Below are 25800 nucleotides of genomic sequence, written 5' to 3'. Positions count from 1 at the left end.
TGAATGAAATTCCTTGCCAATGGGCACAGCAAAGTCAAAGAAGAGACAGGATATCACCAGTCTTGTCTTTCAAGCCACTTGATGACCCAGGGTACTACTGGTACTAGCTGAGCTGAAACATCAGCAATGGAACACACTGTTTGGACCTGCCGGGAATTTTGCCCTCTGATATACCTGGGCTTTTCTAATCAAAAGGGAGAGTGTTTCTCTAGGCGGCTCCTTTCGAAGCAGCCTTTCTGTAGTCATAGAGATTTATCTACCTTGGGACAGCATAATCCCTGCCAAGGTCTGTTCTGATGTTATGATTTTCCATCATGTGCTCACCTGGAGATTACCCATGGACAATTCCTCAAGTATTTCCAAATTCTCATCATATATTTTGTTGGGGGATGGAGAGAATTGAACAAATGGCTTATTAGTAAAAGGTTTACACCAAACCATACACATGCAGCAGAAAATCTCCTTCTCCCTTTACTTTGCCACGTGTTGGCATGCCAAGTAAATGGACAATTCAACCAGCAGTGTCTGAATGCCATGCAACAGTTACTCTGAGGCATATCTGTGTCCAGAGAATATCCTTGTCCTCAAGAGTTTAAAATCTTGGAGGAAACATAAAACAAATCAGCAGTAAAGATCATTCCCCTTCAGAACCTTGACATCATTATCTCACCCAAGACATTTTTAAATGATTCAATAACTGTTATGGGCTGAACTGTGTCCGCTACATCTGATTCATATGTTGAAGTCCCAACCCTAGTCCCTCAGAAGATGACTGGCCATATATGAAGACAGGGTCTTTGAAGAGGTTATTAAGTTAAAATGAGATGATAAAGGGGACCCTAATCCAATAAGACTGATGTCCTTATATGAAGAGGAAATTAGGATACAGACACAGAGGGAAGTACATGAAGACAACCATCTACAAGCCACAGAGAAAAGGCCTCAGGAGAAACCAACCTTACTGGGGTTTTGATCTCAGACTTTTAACTTCCAGAACTGTGGAAACATAAATTTCTGCTATTTAAGTCGTCCAGTACAATATCATTTAATATGCAGTTCCCATATTATAGCTGCTCCAATTCTTTTCTTTACTTGTTTGTAACCCAGGCTCAAGCATTGCATTTGGTCCTCAGGACTTTTGGGGAGTCTCCTTTACACCAGTCTTCTTCATTCATAACACTGACATTTTTGAAGTCAGGCCAGAGGTCTTGCAGCATGCCCTATTTTCTGGATTTGTCTGATTGTTTCCTCATGATTAGATTCAGATTAAATATTTTTGGCAAGAACTCTTTTAGGTTCATGTGGTACACTTCCCATTGCATAGTATCAGTCAGTACGTAATGCTAGTTTATCCTATTTCCTGATGATCATTTGGTTGAAGCAGATCTCTCCATTCTAAAGGTACGTTTGTCCCTTTGTAAATAGCAAGTAATTTACTAGGAGATGCATTGAGGCAATGGGAATTCCAACAGTCTTATACTGAAAGGCTTCAGCATCCAATGACAATCTATGCCTGAATCAATTATTACTTGTAGGTGGCAAAGTCATTTTTTTTTTCCTGTTTCTAATTCTAGCATAGCTTCTACCTTGATTAGTTATCATTCTTCAGTAAAGAAAGTTTTACCAATCTACTCTCCATCTCACTTTGGCTCCTTTTAGGGAGCAATAATTATCACTCATTATGTTGTGATGGATTTTTTTAATTCTTGTATTACAATCTACTTCCGATTGATTTGTCTTCATTGTGGTAAGATATACATGCCATAAAGTTTATCATTTTAACCATTTTTAAGTATACAATTCAGTGGCATTAAGTACATTCATAATGTTCTATAACTATCACCACTACCCATTTCATCATCCCAAACACAAACTCTGTACCCATTAATTAATATCCAACTGAATTTTAACTGCCATTATTTTTATAACAATTATGATATATACTCATATATATAATATACATATACATAACTAATATAGATACACATACATAAGTGTGTGTATTGAAAGAATGAAAATCACTTTTAACACCAGGAAGGCCAAATGTCAATATCTGAACTTAGCAAATTAAAACCATTATGCAAAAAGCTGGGAGATTTAAGATAACAACATCTGAACTCACTGACCAAAATATAACATCACAGGAAACAACCAAGAATTAGGTGCCTCCTCATGTGAGTACCTAGTACAAGTACCCAGCATTCTGATGGGAAGTACTCAGCACCATCTAGGAAGTATTCTATCTAAAACCGACTCTGACTTGATCAAGTGTTTAGATCAAACTGTCACTTGCAGGAAATACTGAGGCCAAGGAACACCACAAAGATGTAATCAGCAAAGTTCAAATTGTGGGAAATTACAGGAAAGATGACCCAATTCCCTCATCAAATAAACTGCAAGGAAACGAACCAAAAGGGGACAGGAAAACCTATAGATTAACAGGATTTAAAAGCTTATCAACCAGCCATCTGTGGACCATAGCTGAATATTGATTAGAACAAACCAACTATAAAAACTGTAATCTGGCCGGGCGCGGTGGCTCAAGCCTGTAATCCCAGCACTTTGGGAGGCCGAGGCGGGTGGATCACTAGGTCAAGAGATCGAGACCATCCTGGTCAACACGGTGAAACCCCGTCTCTACTAATACAAAAAATTAGCTGGGCATGGTGGCGCGTGCCTGTAATCCCAGCTACTCAGGAGGCTGAGGCAGGAGAATTGCCTGAACCCGGGAGGCGGAGGTTGCGGTGAGCCGAGATCGCGCCATTGCACTCCAGCCTGGGTAACGAGAGCGAAACTCCGTCTCAAAAAAAAAAAAAAAAAAAAAAAAAAACTGTAATCTTAGGACATGGGTTTTAGCATTCCTACAGGGGCTTCGAGAAATGGGAAAACAGAACCACAGCCCCTTCTGAAAATTGAAGAGAAGAACTCAGGCAAAAATAAATAAATATGTGTGTGTGTGTGTGTGTGTGTGTGTGTGTGTGTGTGTGTGTGTATCTGCCCACCAATATGGAGAAATGAAAGAAGTATTTCTTTCTGATAAAGGCTAAAAAAAAAAGAAAAGAAAAAGAAAAAAAATTTTCTGTCTCTGACTGAATTCTATGTTAAACAAATAAATAAACAGGCTCTCTTTTATCCTGCTACCCTGTTGCCATAGCTTTATGGCAAGAAATATGAACAGAGGTTGATATGTCCCATTCACAAACTGCTATGAAGAATATGAAAATTGAATGAGTATGAGGTAATACTGGGAAAGTATTAAAAGTATTGAAAATACAGCCAAGACCAAGGAGACTTTTGCTGCCTAAAGAGTTTAAATTTCATTCTGCAGGCAACAGAAGCCACACTACATAGGAAGGTAAATTAAAGAGGACAGTGTAGCAGAGTGGTTATGTGCTTGGGCTCTGGAGCCAGGCTGCCTGTGTAGCTCTCCTATTTACAAGCAGTGTGACCTTGGGCAAGTTATGTAATCTTTCTGTACCTCAAAGAACTTAACTAGGACAGACACAGTGGCTCATGCCTATAATCCCAGCACTTTGGGAGGCTGAGGCGGGCAGATCACAAGTTCAAGAGTTCGAAACCAGCCTGACCAACATGGTGAAACCCCATCTCTACTAAAAAAAAAATTCAAAAATTAGCCAGGTGTGGTGGCATACCCCTGTAATCCCAGCTACTCAGTAGGTTGAACCTGGGAGGCAGAGGTTGCAGTGAGCCAAGATCGTGCCATTGCACTCCAGCCTCGGTAACCAAGCGAGACTCCATCTCAAAAAAAAAAAAAGAGCTTAACTACTCTGTATAGATGAGTTTCCCATCTATATTATGAAGGTAAGAGCACTTACATGTCATAGGATTGTTACGAATATTACATTAGTAGATATAAATTGCTTGGAACAGTGTCTGGCTTTTGTAAGTGTTATATAAATGTAAGCTAATGTTATTATTATCATTTGCATAATATTTTTGAGCCTTAGGTTTCTTTACCTGACAAATCAGGTTATCAACACCTGCCCTGCTACCTTTAGATGATTATAAAGATCAAATAATGAAGCTTGAGTCTTTATATTATCTGGTTATATCAATCACTGAAGACTTTGAGCTTCTTGAAAACAAATCTAGTAGCCTACTTGTTTTTGGAAGCCCAGCACAGTGTAGGTGCTGACAAATAGGTGCTGTCACTTATGCACTTGAATGCATTTTTTAAAGCTGCTAATATTGTACCCATGAACACAGTACAGCTATTATCATGGCAACAAGAGCCAATCTTAGAAAAGTCCTTTGGCAGTCTGGACAGAATGAAGAGGGAGTTGCAGGGACGAGATTACAGCAATGGCACAACTAGAAAACAATGAGGACCTGAATTTGAATGGAGAAGATAGGACATAGATGCTCTAGGGATGTAGAAGGCTTTCACTGATCCACTTCTTTTCCCACATCCAATTACTGCTGATGATGTCTCTCTTAGGAAACTTTAACTATTAGGAAAGTGAAGCTGCAGGCTGAAGTCAGGAATGACCAAAAAGATGAATACAGTTCTAGGAACTAGTGAGTTCTAGGTCAGCAGAGTTTGAAATATCTTTGAGACAGACAAGTGGGTTTTCCAGCTAAAAATGCAGGGCTAGAGCTTGAGAGAGCCACCCAGGCTAAGCAGCAACATGGAGCCAATCGCCATTAAGGAGGCAGGTAGTGCAGCAGGAGCTGGAAGGAACTCAGGCACAGCCTTGGGGGACACCAACCTTCCAGGTGTCCAGGCGGAACGAAGAGAAGCCCACAAAGCGCAGTACTATTCACAACAGCAAAGACAGGGAACCAACCTGGGTGCCCATCAGTGGTGAATTGCATAAAGAAAACGTGCTATATATCCACTATGGAATACCTTGCAGACATAAAAAAGAACAAAATCATGTCCTTTGCAACAACATGGACGCAGCTGGAGGCCATGACCCTAAGTGAATTAATTCAGGAACAGAAAACCAAATACCACATGTTCTCATTTATAAGTGGGAGCTAAACAACGGGTACTCAAGGACATAAAGATGGCAACAACAGACACTGGGGACTACTTGGGGGGACGGAGGAAGGGGGACAAGGGTTGAAAAACTAACTATTGGGTACTATGCTCAGTACCTGGGTGACGGGGTCAACTGGAATGCAAGCCTCAGCATCATGCAATGTACCCAGGCAACAAATCTGCACATATACCTCCTGAATCTAAAATAAAAGTTGATTTTTTTTTTTTTTTGAGACGGAGTTTTGCTCTTGTTGCCCAGGCTGGAGTGCAATGGCGCGATCTCGGCTCACCACAACCTTCGCCTCCTGGGTTCAGGCAATTCTCCTGCCTCAGCCTCCTGAGTAGCTGGGATTACAGGCACGCGCCACCATGCCCAGCTAATTTTTTGTATTTTTAGTAGAGACGGGGTTTCACCATGTTGACCAGGATGGCCTCGATCTCTTGACCTCGTGATCCACCCGCCTCGGCCTCCCAAAGTGCTGGGATTACACGCTTGAGCCACTGTGCCCGGCTGAAATTATTTTTTAAATGTAAATTTAAAAAAAAAAGAAAGATCCTTGGTTAGATTCAGAAAAAGTGAAAGATTTCTGGATTTTAGCTAAAGTAATGCTTCTCAAAAGGTGCAGAATTCGTGCTGGACCTAAATATAACTGACCTGTACAGGGAAGAGAAAAACACTGCCTTTTTGGCCAAAATTCCTAATTGGTAAATTAGTACATTCTGTTTTGAAGACTAGGGTAAAGTATACTATCACTCTATATGCATATGTCATGCTGCTAAACCCTAAAATAAAAACATATTTTTGCTGGTTAAAAGAAGAAAGGAGGAGGAGGAGGAAAGAAGCAGCAGCAGCAACAGCAGCCGCCACCTGCAAAGGAGAATAAAGGGGTCATACGAGGCTAGAGGCCAATGAAGAAAGGGGACATCACGAAAGCAGATGATGAGAGAGGAAGGGTGGGACACAGGGTCACACGAGCCCAGAAATGAGGACAAGCCAACAGGTTGAGAATTGACATTACTGGTCACTTTTAGGAGAAGGGCATTTCATTTAGTTCATTTCCACCCAATTAGAGGTCTATCTGGTTAAACAGGCCGTGAAAACAGGGTTTGCTCAGTGGTTGTTAAATACTTTACTAAAGGAATTGTATTACTACACAAAGTCATATCCCCCTCTTTACCCCAAAGCAGAACCAACACATCTCAGCCTTACCCCAAAGCAAAACCAACACATGTCTCAGCATCACACATTCCTCTGTTCCAAGATCCACCCTAAGGCAAACCCTAGAGTCTTACGAGGAAACCTGTTGTTGCTTATGAAGCAGCAAATGGCAGAGAATTGAAAGCACTCAGCAGGAATGCTATAGCAGATAATCCTCATAGATAGTGGAGAACAAAGGGAGGAATGGTTTCCTCTAAGAATTCATCAAAAACAGAGACTGGTCATTGGACTAAAGGTCTAAGAGGCCAAAGCACCAAGGAGTCAGAGCTCCTCTGACAATCTTCTAGAAGAACTCAGTATCCAAAAAAAGACCTGCTCCCTGACTTTTTTACACTATACATCACCTTTCAACTCTCCTCATACCTTCCCAACTCTCTATTTGCTCTAAAGCCTAAGCTGACCTAAGTGACCTAAACACTGGCACCACATGGCCCTGGATGAGGTTAGCCCAGGAGAGGGCTCTGAAACCAGGTTTACTCTTTGTAATACTTCCCTCCTCCAGCACCTTCTCTGATCACAAAAAAACCACTGAGACTCTGAAGGAGACGAATGGAGTTTTCGATTTTGGGAATAAAACCTATATTCTAAAATTATCACAAAACTGTATAAATTGTATAAGCACCCAGGAGACACCAGGCAGGACTGAAACAAAACTGTCAAGAAAGAAGAGAATTTGGAGAAAGCTGTACATACCCTTCCTCTGAACTGATACCCCAGGGACTTTAACTTAATCTCACTGCATTCCTTTCTTATTCCAAGAAGGAGCCAGCACAAGGTCTCCTGAAGGACATGCACTAAAATGACAGTGGTTGTCAAGCTTTTAAAAATCCTGAGGCTCAGGCCACACTCAAATTCAATCATGATCTCTGGAGTGAAACCCAAGCATCAGCAATATTTATACCAGTCCAGAAGACTTCAATGTGCAGGAACCACTGGCCTAGAGCAGTGCTAAAAGCAAAGGCATTCCAGGGAATTTGGACCAATTACAAATGTTTCTAGGACTCCATTTCCAGGACTCTCCTGGTAAAGGGTGACACAACTGAGGAGGGAAAGAGTAAAGATCACTGCGTTAACAACAATTCCAAGGCCAGCCAGCTCCAACAAGTTAAGAACCCCTAAAACCCAAACAGTGGAACCACAGAAACTTGTTGTTTTAATCATCATCATCATGGTAGCATAAAAACAACTCCAATCTTCTTTCTTCCATTCCTAGCACAAAAACTGATTTGCTTTATTATATCACCAATACCTAGTAGAGTTTTTACCACAGGGGAGAAAAAAATCTGCCATTTGAAGAACACCTTTAATAACGTCAATATATTTTATCCTGAATGACAAATCAGGATAAGTGATGATGATTAGGTATGGTGATTTAGCAGAACACAGAAAAGCAAGAAAATGTGTCACACTTATACCAAATCAAGGATGTTGAGTTATGTTACTAATGTATGCAACTTTAATTTTGTTTAACACTATCTACCAAAATAAACTTTATTCCCTACAACTTAAAGTGTGTGTGTGTGTGTGTGTGTGTGTGTGTGTGTGTGTGTGTGTGTGTACAAAATAGATTATGTACAGCTAATTCTACCATTTTGGCTGCAATTAAATTGATTTTGACATAAATGGAATGTTGAAAAAAAAACCTTTGAAAGAGGGTTTCATGATAGATGAAAAACGTGGAAAACATGGAGGCTAAATATATAGCCCAAAGCCTGGGCAACATAGTGAGACCCCCATCTCGACAAAAAAAAAAAAAAATTTAATTAGTTGGGTGTGGTAGTGTGTGCCTGAGGTCCCAGCTACTCAGGAGGCTGAGGTGAGAGGATCTCTTGAGTCCAGGAGGTCGAGGCTACAGTGGGCAATAATCACACCACTGCATTCTCATCTGGGTGAGAGAGTGAGACACTGCCTCAAATATATATATATTATAGTCCAAGTCCTAAGTAATGGAAACTGGATTAAAGTTTCTACAAAGGTATAAGACAGTGGTGACAGTTACACAACTCTGTGCATATATTGAAAACCAATAAATCATATGCTTTAAATCGGTATATTTTATGTCATCTGAATTATATCTCAATAAAGCAATTAAATAAAAGATATATGACAATTCCTATCCTGCAGGAATCTGAGATCTGGTTGGAGAAATGAGAAATACACTTAATAAATAAACACTGAAATGAAGCAAATACAGAGTGACAAAGATGTTCTAAGATAAGAACTACTGTACTGGGATGACCAGGAAATATACACATCCATAATCGATGGCATGTGAACTCTCACACATATACCTTTGCAAATGGAACTCTTTTTAAGGCCTGGGAAAGCAGCGCAGGGGTTAAGAGCAGAGACTCTGAAGACACTGACAAAGTTCCAGTCAAGGCTGCAGCCCTTACTTGCTGTACAAGCGTGAGAAATTACCTAACCTCTCCTAACTCAGTTTTCTCACCTGTAAGTTGAGGTCAAGAACAGAAAGCACCTACTTCTTGATATTACGAAAATTAATTGAGTCATTATTTGTAAGGCACTTAGAAAATTATCTGGCATACAATAAGCACTAGGTAAGGCAGTTCTCAAATAAAAGTCTGGTTTACACTGAGACACCTAGCTTCCCCTCCGAAGTCATCTCCATACCTCTCCCATAAACTTTACTCTCCACCATGTTAAACTACCAGGAAGACATGGTGGACAGGGTAAGACCACAGCTCCTGGAGCCAGATTGGCAGGATTTGAACTCTAGCTCCATAATTTCCTAATTATCAGGTGTGTGTGTGTGTGTGTGTGTGTGTGTGTGACAGAGTCTTGCTTTGTGGCCCAGGTTGGAGTACAATGGCGAAATGTTGGCTCACTCCAACCTCTGCCTCCTGGGTTCAATCAAATTCCCCTGCCTCAGCCTCCAGAGTAGCTAGGATTACAAGCATGTGCTACCACGCCCAGTTAATTGTTTCTTATTTTTAGTACAGATGGGGTTTCACTACATTGGCCAGGCTGGTCTCGAACTCCTAACCTCACGTGATCCACCCATCTCTGCCTAGCAAGTGCTGGGATTACAGGTGTGAGCCACCACGTTAGGCCCTAATTATCAGATCTTGAGCCACTAACATCACCTCTTGGTAACTGAGAGCCTTCGTCTATATAAAAGGATGATAGTAACTAACTCAGGCTAAGGCATTAACTGAATCAACAACGAAACACATTCAGAACTGAATTTGATATCTAGTAAGCGCTCAGTAAGTGTCAGCTGCTTTTAGCTTTTATTACCTGCTATTACCTAAATGTTGCATGTGCTCTCACCTCCCTACCCTTCACTTATTTCCAACCACTGGATTGGATCTTTCTTCTTCCCCATCCATTCCTTCTGAAATACTAGCACTTTTCAAAAGACTTCCTTCACCTCCTCAGAAATGGGCTCTTCCCCTACTGCTCCCACAAACCTCTTAGTAGGACATTTCCATCAGAGAACTTAGTCCCCTGGAATTGTTTTGGTTTTCTTCAACACCCAAATGGAGACAATTCATTTTATTTTATTTCATTTTTTTGAGACAGGATCTCATTCTGTTGCCCAAGCTGGAATACAGTGGCGCTATCTCAGCTCACTGCAACCTCTGCCTTCTGGGCTCAATTGATCCTCCTGCCTCAGCCTCCCAAGTAGCTGGGACCACAGATACATGCCACCATGCCCAGCTAGCAATTCACTTTAGTATCCTAAGTTTAGATCCATATGCAACACTGGAAAGAGCACAATACACAATAAATGAATCAATGATCACAGCAACAACTCATTCAAGAATGGAAAGTCAGTATTAAGTGTACTAGTCCTACAGACCAAATTTTCATTATTATTAATTCTTTAATGTGCCCCCAAATTTCCGTATTTTAGTTCTAGGCTAATTTCACCCAAATTATTGGCTTGTGTTCAGTTTTACCCTATGACTTACCTCAGATTCGAACTCAAGGGAGCATATTCTAACTTTTAGTAGGTTCATATAGTTTAGTTACATCATTCTTAATAAATAAATTTCACTAATGACGAAGAAGAAAGCTCTCCTTTAACTAAAAAAAGGGCAGAAGAGAAGAAAAGTGTGACCTCTCAATTACCTCCTTTCAAAAATTGTTTTTTTGGCTGGGCTCGGTGGCTCACACCTATAATCCCAGCACTTGGGAGGCTGAGGCAGGTGGATCATGATGTCAAGAGATAGAGACCATCCTGGCCAACATGGTGAAATCCTGTCTCTACTAAAAACACAAATATTATCTGGGCGTGGTGGTGCAAGCCTGTTCCCAGCTACTCAGGAGGCAGAGGCAGGAGAATTGCTTGAACTCAGGAGACAGAGGTTGCAAAATTGCCCCACTGCCCTCCAGCCTGGCGACAGAGCAGGATTCCGTCTCAAAAAAAAAAAAAAAATTTTTTTTTTTTTTTTAAAATGGAGCTATCAGTTTTGGGAAATGTTTAAAAGAAATACTCAAACAACCCAAATGGTACAGGCAGATCTAACAAGGGAACTCATAAGGAGTATTTCTACAAAAGTAGGCAGCAAAAGAATGGACACTTTTTGAGTTAATCTCAGAATACTAGGAGTTTTAGATTAATGTTCATTCACAAAAAAAAAAAAATTCTTGAACCATTAACTAGTAATCGCCATGGCAGAATTCAAAATAAATACAGCCAAAGACTAGATTCTCAGTCTCCTCATTAAAACTATTTAAAGGAAGGTCATAAATAATTAGTTGTATTTAAATAAGTATACGGACCAAAGAAAGAAAGAGGAGATCAGGAAACTAGTTGCTAGTGGTGGCTACATCTATCCAGAAAATATCAAATCTGTTTAAATATTCAATTTGCCACTGTGAATGTAGTGAGTGTTGGAATTTTCTACAATTGCTGAGTCCCACAGTCTCAACCCAATTTCCTAATACTCCATTGAGGTGAAGTCCTCTCCTATCCAGGCTCCTCAACTTTTAAGAGGGAATGTGAACCCTACCCCTATGGCTTTATGTTCATCTGGCAACATGGAATAGCTATGCTCCAGGGAAAAAGCAAGGAGCACAGCCTTTAACTCAGGCTGCCTGGTGCCAACAGAATCAATCAATAAAGGTGATGACCAAAGGCAGCTCAAAGAAGCTGCTGGTCTAACTTATTCTTGGAATAAGACCAGCAGCTTCTTTGAGGGGCCTTTTAAGGCCACATTTACTGCACTGCCATTGAGTTATAATGAGCGATATGATAAGAAACGGCATTTTGTAACCCACAGATATATAGCTATGGTGATCAGGTAGTTTCAAATGCAGTTCACCCACAGCATATAAAAGAAACTGCTCTCAGAGAGCAATATAAGAAGACTTCTCTCCCAAGTAAATGACCTCACTGATCACTTCCTTTTTGCTTTGGCTGGGAGAAAATGCAGTCACCTCTTGTAAGCACATAATTTTCCACTAACTTTAGTCCTGGCTTCGTCTTACCTTCCCATCTACTCAGACTTGATTTTTATATATCTTTTTGGATTGCAAATATAAGTATATATGAAGTGAGCTTTCAAAAATCCCAGAAAGAGGTGAGTGAAAATGAAGACATAAAAACACAAGCTCCCAAGTAGTAAAAATGAACATTTCATTTTCCCTGACTCGTTACTTAGCTAAAAATCAACCGCCCGTGATATATGACACTTCTACTATTATGTAGAAATATAACCAAAAAGTTGAAACAACTTCTATAACACTTATTTTACTTTACTTTTTTTTTTTTTTTTTGAGACAGGGTCTCACTCTGTTGCCCAGACTGGAGTGCAGTGGCATGATCTCGGCTCACTGCAATCTCCGCCTCCTGGGTTCAAGTTATTCTTCTGCCTCAGCATCCTGAGTAGCTGGGATTACAGGTGCCCACCATCACGCCTGGCTAACTTTTTTTGTATTTTTAGTAGAGACAGGGTTTTGCTACGTTGGCCAGGCTGGTCTCAAACTCCTGACCTCAGTTGATCTGCCTGCCCCAGCCTCCCAGAGTGCTGGAATTACAGGCGTGAGCCACTGTACCAGGTCACTTATTTTACTTATTATTGCTCAAGTCTTATACTCCATTTCTATGCCCAAGTCTCAATTTATGTTCCTCAATTATTTTACCTCCAAATAAAGTAAAATTATTTACATCACCTGCAGATACAAAACTAACAGTAACAAACGGGTACCTCATCCCAACTACTTTAGGGAATTCATACCAAGCCTTGTACTATGGTTGCATGCAAATTTAGTGCAAAGAAAAGGTCAAGGCCTATTGGACTTGAAAGAGTTAAGTTGAAGGATTCAAAGCTGAATCCTAGTGATGCTTAGAGAAACTGCTGTAAACAGTTATAGATAGATATGTATACACACACAAACACCTGTGTGTTCATATGCACACATACATAAGCCCAAACACCCAGAGTACTTTCCTAAGGATGGAACTCGGAGTAATTACAGAAAAGAGAAAAGCCACTTAGGCCACAGAGTCTAACAACATGAAGAAGCCTACGGATTTGGGGAGCCTGGAGAAACTTAAGTCATAGAACAGCATTTAAATATATTTGTCTGCTTACAATTTCCATTGCAAATGTGATTAGTTTGCTTGAATAAATAGGAATATGATGTGTTGGCCATGTTTTCCTCTTGAGGGTTATCACAGAGTTTTGATTAAGGACAAATGTTTGAAATGTTAGGTATATTTAAGTTCACTGCACTTAAAATGAGCTAAGAAGTTGTATAGGCTTGATTAGAGGGCTGCCTTCGTGAACTTAAATTAAAAGCAATAAATTCCAAATGATTCAAGTGATTGGGACTAAATATGGTATTCTGCCAGAGAAGTTGAAATGCAGTCCAAAGAAACTGAAATGGTGTCCAGGTTTCAAGAAATGGTGAAAGAGGAAAGGTCAAGTGTTGGAGTTGCCTTTCCTCTGGGTTAGTGAATGATTCACATTACACAGAATCCCTTTCAAGTATAACTTCACAGGAGTGACAGGCTCCCAGGACAATCTGTTTCATCGTTTCCAAAAAGAAGCCTCTCAAATGCTCTGAGGCGGGTATCTAAGTGTTGTCAGATGGGGAGAGGGAGGGGGAAGATGGGAATGATGGGAGGCGGGGAGGGAGAGAGTCCCTGGACTTTTTATTCACAAAGGCGCAGGCCGAGTTTCCCAGACAGTTTCCAAAACGGAAGTCAAAGTGATTTCCCCACCCGCGGGAGGGCGGAGCCCTTGAAACGTAATAGGATCAGGCTTCAGCCCCGGCTGCGGCCCGGGTGAGGAGAAGCCCGGGTCAACAACCACCGGGGTCAGAAGCAGGAACTCGCTGGGGAGGTCGGGAGGACCGCCAGAGCTTCCCTGCCCGGGGTGCACCAGGCCCCAGTCGCGCTCACTCCTCCTCGCGCGTCCTGGTTCGGCCCCATCAGGCACCAACAACTCCCCTCCCGGGCCAAGTGGGAGTGTCCGGCCCGCAAAGTTTCCAATACGAGGTCGGGCCTCGGTCTCCGCACCGTCCGCCTGTGCTGCCCCGGAGGAATGGCCCCCTCCCTTCCGCAGCTGCAAGGTGGAACGGCTGCCCGGCACCCTATTCTGCTCCCCCTGTGGCACCAACCCAGGCACGTGAGCGCCCATGCCTCTCGCGCCCCCAGGTTGATCCGGCCGGCGCGCTCCCCTCGGCCTCGCGCCCGCGCTTACCTTGGCGGCCGCCATGCTTCGCCCTGGGTGCGTTCGGCTGCAGGACCCACTCACTGGCTGGATGGCGCTCGGGGCCCAGGCGGCTCACTTCCAGTCCCGGAGGCGGCGGGGCGGCGACACGGCCCGACAGCGTGCGCGCCTGGCCTGCCTCCCCACGCCCTCCCGCCGGCGCGGGTCATGCGGGCGCCGCCAGCCCATTGGCTGGGCCCAGCCTTGGCCGCCCGGGTGCGCGTGATCCAGCGGCCTCTGCCCTGCGGCCGGGGAGGGCCCAGGGCCTCGGGCAGTGGCGGGACACGGACACGTGACCCCCGCTGCGCTGTCCAGCAGCGGCGGCCTCTGCGGCTTGGCAAGCCTGTCAACTGAGGGCAGGTGGCCCCACCAGGGAAGCTGCTGGCTTCTGCTGATGCCAGGGGCTACTGGGCCCTCCGGCCGATGGGAGGGGCAAGTAACGGATAAACGGTGCACATACGTTCTGGAGAAGTTGAGAACTCCACTAGGACACCTGCTTAACTGGGTGTTTTGTTTTGTTTTCATTTTCCCCCTGTGTGTTCTCTTTGAAGGGGCTCCAGTTTACACTGGATCCAAAAAGCCTTTGATCCAAAAGCATTGACTTAGAATGAGAGATTGCAAGTATTGCTGGCAGGCCTACTTTTAGATCAAAATCGGTAAACTCTAAGAACCCAACAAATGAATGTAGTGCAGAACATATATTTATGGGACTACTTCATTTCAGCCCTACCTGTTAAAACAGTACAGGTCAATAGCCTGACCAACATGAAGAAACCCTGTCTCACTAAAAATACAAAATTAGCCTGGCGTGGTGGTGCATGCCTGTAATCCCAGCTACTCGAGGCAGGGGAATCGCTTGAGCTCGGGAGGCAGAGGTTAAGGTGAGCCGAGATCACGCCATTGCACTCCAGCGTGGGCAGCAAGAGCGAAACTCTGTCTTAAAAAAAAAAAAAAAAGTACAGGTCATAAGAGCTGGGATCAAAAGACAAAAGACTTCCCCCCAAATAGACCCTACTAAAAATAAACCAGAATTTTAATTGAAAATTTGCTTATATGACCTCCAGGCCTTCTCCCTCTTCATCAGGATTTCATTCATTTGTCCTTGTAATCAAAATTTATAAGACAATGGTGATCAGGGAAAAGGACTTTCAATGTGTTGTAGGTTGTGGATGTAATATGTCAGCAAAAAGCACTTATTACTAATCAGTTTAATTCATTAACATTGATTGCCTGCCTACTATGTGCTAGGCCCTGTGCTTGGTGCTGGAAACCCCAAAATGACTTAAGAGCTGGTCCCAACTCTAAAAGAGCTTCAGGGCTATTGGGAAAGAGTCACATAAATGTTTACTTCAGTATAACCTGTTAAGGCAACGTATTGTTTCCAGGGCACGATGAGAATACTGAGTACTGGGGAAGTCTCCTAGAGGTGATGCCTAAGCTGAGTGCAGGAAAGTGGCTGTGTCCAGTGGGGAGGAAAAGGACACAGTATTCCATCCTGAGAAAATGAGGAGAGGCAGGAGGCTCAGGAATTGCTGAGGAACCACAATTGGTCAGTCATGAAAGATGTATTAGTTCTCACACTGCTATGAAGAAAGACCTGAGACTAGGTATTTTATAAAGAAAAAGATTTAATTGACTAACAGTTTCACATTGCTTGGGAGGCCTCGGGAAATTTACAATCATGGTAGAAGTCACCTCTTCACAGGGCTGCAGGAGCGAGAATGAGTGCCAAGCAAAGGGGGAAAAGCCCCTTATAAAACCATCAGACCTCATAAGAACTCACTATCACAAGAACAGCATGGGCGTAACCACCCCCATGATTCAGTTATCTTTCACCAGGTCCTGCCCATGACACGTGGGGATTATGGGAACTACAATTTAAGATGAGATGTGGGTGGTGACACAGCCAAATCATATCAAAAGGTAACTTGAGCTTGAGCTATGGGACTGGTGGAAGAAGTCTGGGCCAGCAGGCAGGGGCTGTGTCATGGTGGGTCTTAGGTGCCTTGCTGAAGGCTATGTACCTTAACTGAAGGGTTTTAAGTCAGGAAGCAGCATGGCTAGGTTTTCAATATAGAAAGATCTCTCTATGGTCTGAATGTGCCCCCCAAAATTGATGTGTTGGAAACAACCTCTAATGTATCAGTGTCGGAAGTTTGGATTCTTCGGGAGGTATTTTCGTCACAAGGGCTCTGCCCTCATGAATGGATTGATGCTGCCATAAAAAGAGATTTAGGGAGTGGGTTCGCTCTCTCTTGCTCTTCTGCTCTTTTGCCATATAAGGACATAGCATTCCTCACCTTTGAAGGACACAACATTCAAAGAGCCATCTTGAAAGCAGAGAGACCAGGCCATAACCTGCCAGCACCTTGATCTTGGACTTCCTAGCCTTCAGAACTGTGAGAAATACATTTCTGTTCTGTTATTTTATTCTCAGGAATTCCCTTACAGCAATGCAAAATGGGCTAAAACACTCTGCTTGCTGTATGGAGGATGGGTCCCAAATGAACTACCGGGATATACAAACAAGATAGGCTGGGGAGGGACTAGGACTAGAGGAATATATAGAAGGTAAAATTAGTGGGCCATCATGACTGCTTATATGTGGGGTTCGGAGGGAATAAGGGAGTTGTCCCATATTGCACATAGACTTGTGGTATGGGTATCTGGAGAAATACTTGAGATAGGTAATACAGGAGGAATGTTTTGAGATGTGTGTGTCTGTCTGTAAGGACAGTGTATGTGCAACATACAAATTATGCTCTAGAAGCCAAAGAAAGAAACATTACAGAAAGAAGCAACTAGTTAATCTACTCTCAAGAGGTTCGACAAAGCCCAGAAGACTTGAACATGTTCATAGACAGAGAAGAAAGATCAGCAAAAAGTAAAAGAATAAAGACAAAACAAAACCAGCAGAATTGTTAGAGAAAACCATAACAAGGGGACAAGTCTAAAGCTCCTGTGGAGGATGGCCCCAGCTGCTACAAGGGGAGTTAAAAGGTGCCGAGAAAATACAACCTCGTGTAAAGAACAAAATCGCATCATGTACCACGTATTTATTCTTAAGGGCATCACTAAAGCTCTCCTTTTATAATATAAATGAACCACAAAATTTTAATATAGTAAAATATACATAAAATGTACCATCTTGACCATTTTAAAATGTACCGTTAGTAGTGAGATACATTCACATTGTACAGCCAATCTCCAGAACTCTTTTCATCTTGCAAAACTGAAACTCTGCACTCATTAAACAACCACTCCTTTTTCTCCATCTCCCAAGCCCCCAACAACCACCATTCTACTTTTTGCTCCTATAAATCTGACTACCCTAGGTACCTAATAAATGGAATCATATGATGTTTGTCTTTTTGTAGCATAATGTCCTCAAAGTTCATACATGTTATAGTGTGTGTCAGAATTTCCCTCCTCTTTAAGGTTGAATAATATTCCATTAACTTTTTTTGATAGAAAAAGAATCAGGAGCCCATTATATTTTTTCTTAAAATTTTTGAAAATTCAGAAAATTATAGTAACGGCCAAAAAAATCACTGATAATCCTATCAACAGAGTTAGCCATTATCAACATTCTACCGTGTTTTTTTCATGTCTTGCCATGTTTATGTGTATATATTGAGACATATTTATTTTACTTTATATTTTGTTTTTGTATTTCTTGAGCTAGGGTCTCACTCTATCATACAGGCTGTGCAATGGTATGATCTCAGCTCATTGCAACCTCCTACTCTTGGGCTCAAGGGATCCTCTCACCTCAGCCTCCCAAGTAGCTGGAACCACAGCTACTTGGGAGGCTGAGGTGAGAGAATCCCTTTATACTGCCACACCCATCTAAATTTACATTTTTTGGTAGAGATGGGGTTTTGCCATGTTGCCCAGGTTGGTTGCAGAGTCCTGTGTTCAAGCAATCCTCCTGCCTCAGCTTCCTAAAATGCTGGGACTGTAAGCATGAGTCACCGTGCCTGGCCTATTTTATTTTATTACTTGTTTTAAAGACTCTTTTCCAGGTTGGAGTAAACTAGTGCGATTTCAGCTCACTGCAGCCCTGAACCCTGGGGCTCAATCAATCCTCCCATTTCAGTCGCCCAAGTAGCTGGGACCACAGGCACACACCACCACGCCCAGCTAAGTTTTGTATCTCTCGGTAGAAATGGGGTTTCACCAGACTGCCCAGCCTCATCTTGAACTACTGCACTCAAACGATCCACCCACCTTGGCCTCCCAAAATGCCGAAATCATAGGCATGAACCACCCACCTAACGTATTTTTGCATTTAAAACAATGAATTACACTCTTTGTTAGTTTCTTGTGGCTGCCATAACAAATTACCACAAACTTAAGAGCTTAAAACAATAGAAATTTGTTCTCTTACCATTATGAAGGCCAAATGTCTGCAGTGAGTCTTGTGGGGCTAAAATCAAGGTGTCAGCAGGACTGTGCTCTCTCAGAGGCTTTACAGGAGAATGTTTCTTTGTCTTATGTAAGGGCTCATGACATTTTCCTTCACCTTCAAAGCCTGTGGGCATAGCATCATATCTCTGACTCTGCTTTTATCACATGGCCTCTTCTCTTTTTCTTCTTCTTTTCTTTTTTTTTGAGATAGAGTCTTACTGTGTCACCCAGGGTGGAGTGCAATGGCGTGATCTCCGCTCACTGCAACCTCCACCTCCCAGGTTAAAGTGATTCTCCTGACTCAGCCTCCTGAGTTCCTGGGACTACAGGCGTGTGTCACCACACCTGGCTAATTTTTGTATTTTTAGTAGAGACAGGTTTCACTATGTTTTCACTATGTAGTCCCAAAGTGCTGGGACTACAGGCATGAGCCACTGTGTCCAGCCTCTACCTCCTTTTTATAAGGACATGTGTAATTGCATTTAGAGCCCACTTAGATAATCCAAAGTGCTCTCTCCACTTCCAGAACCTTAATTTAATCACATCAGCCAAGTCTGTGTCACATACAGTACCATTCAAAATCTCTAGGGATTAGGATCAGGATATGGACATATTTAGGGGGGCTATCGTTCAGTCTACCAAACCTATCACAATATGGATATATATTGTAAAAGTGTATTTCAATTTACATTTGGAGTCAAACTTAGTTGATTAAGCTCCCTTCTTCATTCTAGAATTTCCCAAAATATGAAATTTTAAAATTGTTAAACTGTCATGAACCTAGAAATAAAGAAGTCAAAGCTGCACCGTGGCTTCTATTTCACCTGTAAATAATAGCATGATGCAAAACATCATCTAAGAAGATAAAGTATGAACTGGCTGGGCATCTTCCATTTTGTCTTATCCTGACAGATTTACATGCAATCCTGAATTTTGACTGAAAAGGTCCTGTTATGGATTGAATTCTGTCACTCAAAAGTCTTAATCCCTCAGTACCTCTGTGTTAGTTTGTTCTCATGCTGCTAATAAAGACACACCCAAGACTGTGTAATTTATAAAGGAAAGAGGTTTAATTGACTCACAATTCAGCATGGCTGGGGAGACCTTAGGAAACTTACAATCATGGTAGAAAGGGAAGCAAAAATGTCCTTCACGTGGAGGCAGGAAGAAGTGCTGAGCAAAGCGGGGAAAGCCCCTTATAAAACCATCAGCTCTCATAAGATCTCAGTCATTATCATGAGAACAGCAGCATGGGTGTAACTGCCCCCATGATTCTATTACCTCCCACTGGGTCCCTCCCACAACATGTGAGGATTATGGGAACTACAATTCAAAATGAGATTTGGGTGGGGGCATAGCCAAACCATACCACTGAGGTTTCAGGACATACTTTGTCCTGAAAATGTTACCATTGTCTGTAGCAAACCTGAGAGAAATATTAGTTCATTGAATAGAATATTTGGTATCTTTAACCACAGTCCTATATGAGCTCAGTAAAGTAAAATTGACTTTTCAGGGGAATGACATCGAAAGCCTTTAAAGAGGTCAAATCCAGTTTCTTTGGCCCAGTTTTGATCTTATTTGGAAGTTAAAGTCGTAATTAGCTGATTTTGTACTATTAGCAGGGTGGGCCTTAATCCAATATGAACTGCTGTTCTTGTAAGAAGACACAGAGATACACTGGGAGAGTCCCATGTGTTAACAAAGGCAGGGATTAGAGGGATGCAGCTGCAAGCCAAGGAATGTCAGGGATCAACAACCCCCACCCTCTCACCTCCTGCCCCGAGAAGTTAGCAGGAGGCAAGAAAGAATGCTACGCAGAGTCTCAGAGGTATCGTGGCTCTGATGACAACTCGGTTTGTGATTTCTATCCTCCAAAACTGTTAGAGAATAAATTTCTGTTGTGTGAGGGCACCCAGTTAGTGGTACTTTGTTACAATAGCCCTGGGAAACTAGCACAGGCCCCAAAGCCACCTGTGTTTTATAGCACCATATGCCAACCTTGTCAGCTGGGAAAGCAGCCAACTCAAATCATGGGGAACGCTATATGCTAACAAGGCATACAGCTTGAGCATGAGCCCAAACCATGGGAGTTCAGAACAGTGACTAACATGGTCTGCTCTAAGCTTTCACCTTTTCCAGAATACCTGTGCCTTGTAGATGCCCTTTGACCATACTCTTACACTATCTGATTCTCTTCAACTCCATTTAAAACAAACAAGAAAACAAAGGCACCATTACTACTACCAGCGTGCTTCCCAGATTGGACTGCGAGAAAGGGTATCCAGCAACAATGCTTGCCAAGCACATCGTCGACAAGAAATTTTAGACAACTAACTATGGATTGCAATAATGATTCTTTATGTGGATAGCAGTTGCAAAGGTAATGCCAGGGCTGGTAAAGGACATAGTGTGACAGAGTTAAAGGAGCACCATGTGAATAAGAACCTCCCAAATTCTGACCTTACAACTGAGACTCTGCAACTGAAGAACACAGAGGGGCCCTCTGATGCATTCATTTGGGTTTGGAATCTTGCCGAGTGTCAGATCACACATGACAGGTCTTCCCTAAGAGTGGGCTAAAGGTAGATCAGAAATGAATGTGACCCAGCTTCTTAATAGATCCAAAGGAGAGAGTTGTGTCAACATTTCAGAGTTAAGAGAGAAGGAAGGGGAGGTAGGAAGTGAGTCAGGATGAGGGAACATAAGACACCTTGGGAAAGTGTAACTGGAAACAAATCCCCAAAGCTTTGAGATAAAATGCTCTGAGAGCAAAGGCTTAAACAGCTAGTTCCTCAGAGCAGAGCAGAGCTGTGTTGCTTTCTGGAAGCTCAAGGAGAGAATCCCTTTTCTCTTTTCCTTTTCAGCCTCCAGAGTCAATCCACATCCCTTGGTTCTTCACCCTCTTTCTTCATCTTCAAAGCCAGCAACAGAGGGGCTAGTTCTGATATCACATCACTCTGATCTCATTTTCTGCCTCCCTCTTCCACATCTGAGGATCCTCGTGATTGCACTGGGCTCACCCTGATAATCCAGGATAGCCTCCCAATGTTAGCGTCGGTTGGTTAGGTTATCAGTTTGCTAGAGCTGCCAAAATAAAATTCCAGAGACCAGATGGCTTAAACAACAAAAAATTCAGTCTCACATTTCTGGAGGCTACAGTCTCAGGTCAAGTGTCAGCAGGGTTGCTTCCTCCTGAGGCCTCTCGTCTTGGCTTGCACACGGCCAGCTTCTTCCTGTGTCTTCCCTCTGTGCATATCTGTGGCCTAGTCTTTGCATGTAAGGACATGAGTCATATTGGATTAGGATCCCTCTTAATGACCTCATTTTAACTTAATTACCTCTGTGAAAACCCTATCTCCAAATAACAGTTATCGTTCAAGGTACCGAGGAGTTAGAACTTCAACACAGGAATTTTAGGAGGACACAAGTCAACCCATAACAATTAGTAGCTTTAAATCTATCTGCTATCTTAATTCTCATTTGCCATGTAGTATGACATATTCATAGGTTTCAGGGATTGGGACATGGACATGTTTGGGAAGCCATTATTTTGCCTAACACATTTTGTCCTGAAAATGTTACCATTGTCTGTAGCAAACCTTAGAGAAATATTAGTTATTTGAATAGGATATTTGGTACCTTTAACCACAGTCCTATATGAGCTCAGTAAAGTAAAATTGACTCCTCAGGGGAATTACATTGAAAGCCTTTAAAGAGGTCAAATCCAGTTTCTTTGGCCCAGAAGCAGAATCCCTCTTGGTCTTGCACCAAGCCCAAGTCTGTGTTTATGAATCTGGCTAAGGTCCCTGGGCCTAGCAATACCACTCAAGTCAGTGACAAATCAAGCTTAGGCCACCCTGGTTTCTCAGTGCACTCAGAGGTGTATATCAGAACTGGCAGGTGCTTCAGCAGCCCAGCATGTGTCCAACAAGAAGGAGCAGCAGCCGGGGATGTAAATAGTGAGCTCTTGGACCCTGGCCATCTCACAGCAAGGAACATTTAAGTACAGCAGTTCCTTTTGTAAGCATTTCTGAAACTCTTTATCACAAGTCCTACAATGTTTCAAGAAATTAAGTGTTAAGTAAAATAATCTTACCAAAACTGGTTTAAGGAAGGAGACCTGTGTTTTTATGAAAACATTTTATTCAAATATTATTTCTCTCTTTTGTATTCTCCTTTACACTAATCATGATGTTAAAAGAGAGAGAGAGAGAAAGAGAGAGAGAAAGAGACTGGCTCGTATTATTTCCCCCTCAATCTCTCTCTGATTGTCTGTCTAAATAACCTAAGCTAGCATGGTGAAATAGAAATCAGACAGATTTTTATTTGAGTCCCATCTCTGCTATTTAAGGCTGTGCAACCTTTGGTCAGTTATTAACTTCTCTGAGCCTCAGTCTTCTGATTTGTTAAACAGAGATTAAAAAAAATCAATTTTGCAAAGTTGCTCTGATATTGAATGTACATAAATATCTGATACATAGAAATCTATTATAAATACTACCAATAATACTAGAATGAGAGGGTCAGAACCGCTGTTTCTTAAGATGCCTTCCAGCTAAGCTTCTAGTATTCCACTACACAGATGAAGAAAATTTATACCTACGTTGCTTTCCCAGGATCTTTCTAAAGAAGAAAGGGGAGGAGGGTAGAGAAGAGGAGGGAGGTAGATCCATTTTAGAAGTGAAAAATCTCCTTTTGAAGCTGGAAATTTAAACTCAGATAAAGTAGAGAACTTGAAAGCACTTGAGTATTTAAGAACAACCTATTAGTGTTAGCTGTAGGCTTCCAATTTGGAGGTACTGGACCAGACTATTCGTGTCTGAACTTGTGTGTCAGTTGGATACAAGCACAGCTCCAGCCTCAGGGTCACCAGCCTCTGCAGCACATTCGTCTACTTCCTGCTGCTACTGCCTGAGTCCATTAAGGACCCATTGCTAGAAATGGATGCAGCACATCCAGTCTCCAGTGACTCTTGCAGGTGGCAGAGCTAATTCTTTTTAGGTTTCAGTGCAACAAAGAAGATTTCAAAACAGCAAAATTTAAGATTGAAATGAAACTCACTATTATATCAAAAGAGAGAGAGGATGCTCGCTTTGGCAGCACATACACAAAAATTGGAAAGAGAAGATTAGCAAGGCCTCTGCCCAAGGATGATAGGCAATCTGTGAAGTGTTTCATATTTTTTATTAAAAATTAAGCATAAAGAGACTCGCCAGGTGCGGTGACTCACATCTGTAATCCCAGTACTTTGGGAAGCAGAGGCGGGTGGGTAATCTGAGATCAGGAGTTTGAGACCAGCCTGGCCAACATGGTGAAAGCCAGTCTCCACTAAAAATACAAAAATTAGCCCAGCACGGTGGTGCAGGCCTGTAGTCCCAGCTACTTTGGAGGCTGGGGCAGAAGAATTGCGAGGTTGTAGTGAGCTGAGATCATGCTACTGCACTCTAGTCTGGGCAGCAGAGTGAAACTCCATCTCATAAAAAAAAAAAAAGAGAGAGAGAGAGAGAGACAGGAAAGAAAATTCTAACTGAATGTCCAGCTGTCTTCTGCAAAACTCCACGTAATATCGACCCAGCTGCCTCTCAGGCCCTCCTGTCCCTTACTTCTGTTCCTTCAGTTCCTCTGCAGGCCAATCCCTTCCTGGCCCCAGGCTTCTGCACTTGCCAGCACCTCTGCCTGGAGCCCCACCAACCCCTCTGTACATCATCTTTCTCATCTTTCAGGTCCTCGGGGATACCCTCTCTGACTGCCCTTTCTAAAGCAGGAGCCTCCTTGTCATTATCCCTGCGTCCCATTTCTGACCTTTTCAGCACTTATCACAGTGAGTAATTCCTTTTGGTTGATTGTTTACTTAGCTTTGCTGTTGGGAGACGACATTGGAAAGCGAAACTGGGGCTAGATGGGGAAGGTGAGTGGCCTGTCCTTCTGGAGTAGCTCCTGTGACTTTGTATTGGTAAATGACCTGAATCATTAGCTCTGTCAACATTGTCAGAAGTGACTTGAGACTTGATGGAATGGACTGACCTGATTCTAGTTCCAACCCAGTTCTGGCAACTATCTAACCGTGGGCAAATCATTTCTTCTCTCCAAAACTCAGTTTCTTCACCGATGAAATGAATGCAGTTGATTTTAAAGAGGCTCAGTTAAATAACTAACATTCTGTTTTCTTCTCCTGATTCACTTAGTCAGCCAGCCAACTTCAGACATGAGGTGGAATAGGAAGTCATTCACTTCGGGGACAGGGTGCCATGTATTAAGGACAGTGATGGCCCTGCACTGAAGTTGCAAACTGCCTTTTCTTAAGGGGGCAGACCTCTGCTTGATCCCATCTACCCTGGTTGGACTCACAAGCCAGATAGCTAAGTGACTGCCTGCTGCATGCGGTAGAACAACAAAAGTTACCGATGTCCCTCATTCTGGATGTCACAATCTGTGACAGGCAGTTTTCCCCAAAGCCCTTGGTTAAAGGTAAATAGCTCTCCTGGTGGAACCAGCCCAAAAAGCCACCACTAGGCAATCACATTTTTGGAAGTCCAAGGCTATGGGGACATGGAACAGAAGTAGTGGAAAAAAAAATATTTCTCCAGCCTGTTCTGTCCAATACTGTAATTACTCTCTACATGTGGCCACTGAGCATTTGAAATATGGCCACTGTGATTCGAGGTGTGCTGAAAACATAAAACAAACATTGAATTTTAAAGATTTAGTATAAAAAAAGAGAATGTAAAACAACTCATTAACTACATTTATATTGATTACATTCTGAAACAGCAATATTTTAGACATGTTGGGTTAAATAAAATATATCTTAAAATTAATTTTGTTACTTTCTTTAAACATTTTTAATGTGGCTACTAGAAAATCTTAAATTACTTAATGGTTTACAATATTCTGCTATTGGATGGTGCTGATCTAGAGCTAGAGGGCCGTGTGTGTTTGTGTGTGTGTGTGTGTGTGTGTGTGTGTGTGTGTGGAGAGAGAGAGAGAGGATGAAGGAGTTGATATAGCAAAGGAGGAGCTTGATGGAGATGGGAGTGACTCAAGAAAGCATTTTGCCTAATTTATCCCTAGTTTGGATTCAATTGCACTATTAGGCAGCAGACTAAGAAACATTCCATAATGCCAGGGCACTAACTGGAGTTCCCAGAGGTAAAAATTGTAGGGATTTTCAGGTTATGTGCTTCACAAGAAGCTTGGGTATGATGAATTGAGTCAGAGGGGCAGGATGGAGTAGGAGGCTGAGGGAGCAAATCAGATCCTATAACCCAACCCCACCCTTCAAAACTACATCGCACAGTGTAGTTTCTCACTGGTGGAGAAGAGAGTCACAAATGAGAAATAAAAAGGCTGAAATGAGCCCCATCGTGGATTAAACAAAGATTGAGCCTTTTCACTTTAGTGTAAGTTACTTATTTAAGTATAGAATTTTTGTTTTATTGCAAAAGGGATAATTTTTAAAATTTCTGATTAAAAAG

General features: G+C 42.3%; 1 protein-coding gene, 1 non-coding gene and 1 pseudogene across 3 annotated transcripts in view; 1 reads left to right on the top strand and 2 right to left on the bottom strand.

Annotated features, from left to right (window-relative positions):
• Positions 1–14053, bottom strand: part of SLC25A13 (solute carrier family 25 member 13) — a 205200-nt gene extending 191147 nt beyond the window's left edge. For both annotated transcript variants that reach the window (XM_012450767.2, XM_012450769.2), the window contains exon 1: positions 13904–14053. In XM_012450767.2, the coding sequence (XP_012306190.1) occupies positions 13904–13918 (15 nt within the window). In that variant the 5' untranslated portion in view covers positions 13919–14053. The remainder of the gene's footprint in view (positions 1–13903) is intronic.
• Positions 14054–21266: 7213 nt separating this feature from the next.
• The window catches only part of LOC105716272 (uncharacterized), a 283931-nt gene continuing 279397 nt past the window's right edge, over positions 21267–25800 (bottom strand). The window contains exon 6 of the transcript XR_010344022.1: positions 21267–21593. This is a non-coding gene — a transcript (uncharacterized LOC105716272). The remainder of the gene's footprint in view (positions 21594–25800) is intronic.
• LOC135276573 (U6 spliceosomal RNA) lies at positions 23410–23509 on the top strand (annotated as a pseudogene).

This window comes from Aotus nancymaae, unplaced genomic scaffold, assembly GCF_030222135.1.
Source record: "Aotus nancymaae isolate 86718 unplaced genomic scaffold, 86718_ANA_hifiasm-v0.15.2.pri h1tg000025l, whole genome shotgun sequence".
Taxonomy (NCBI): Eukaryota; Metazoa; Chordata; class Mammalia; order Primates; family Aotidae; genus Aotus; species Aotus nancymaae.
This window is presented reverse-complemented; position numbering and strand designations above follow the sequence as displayed.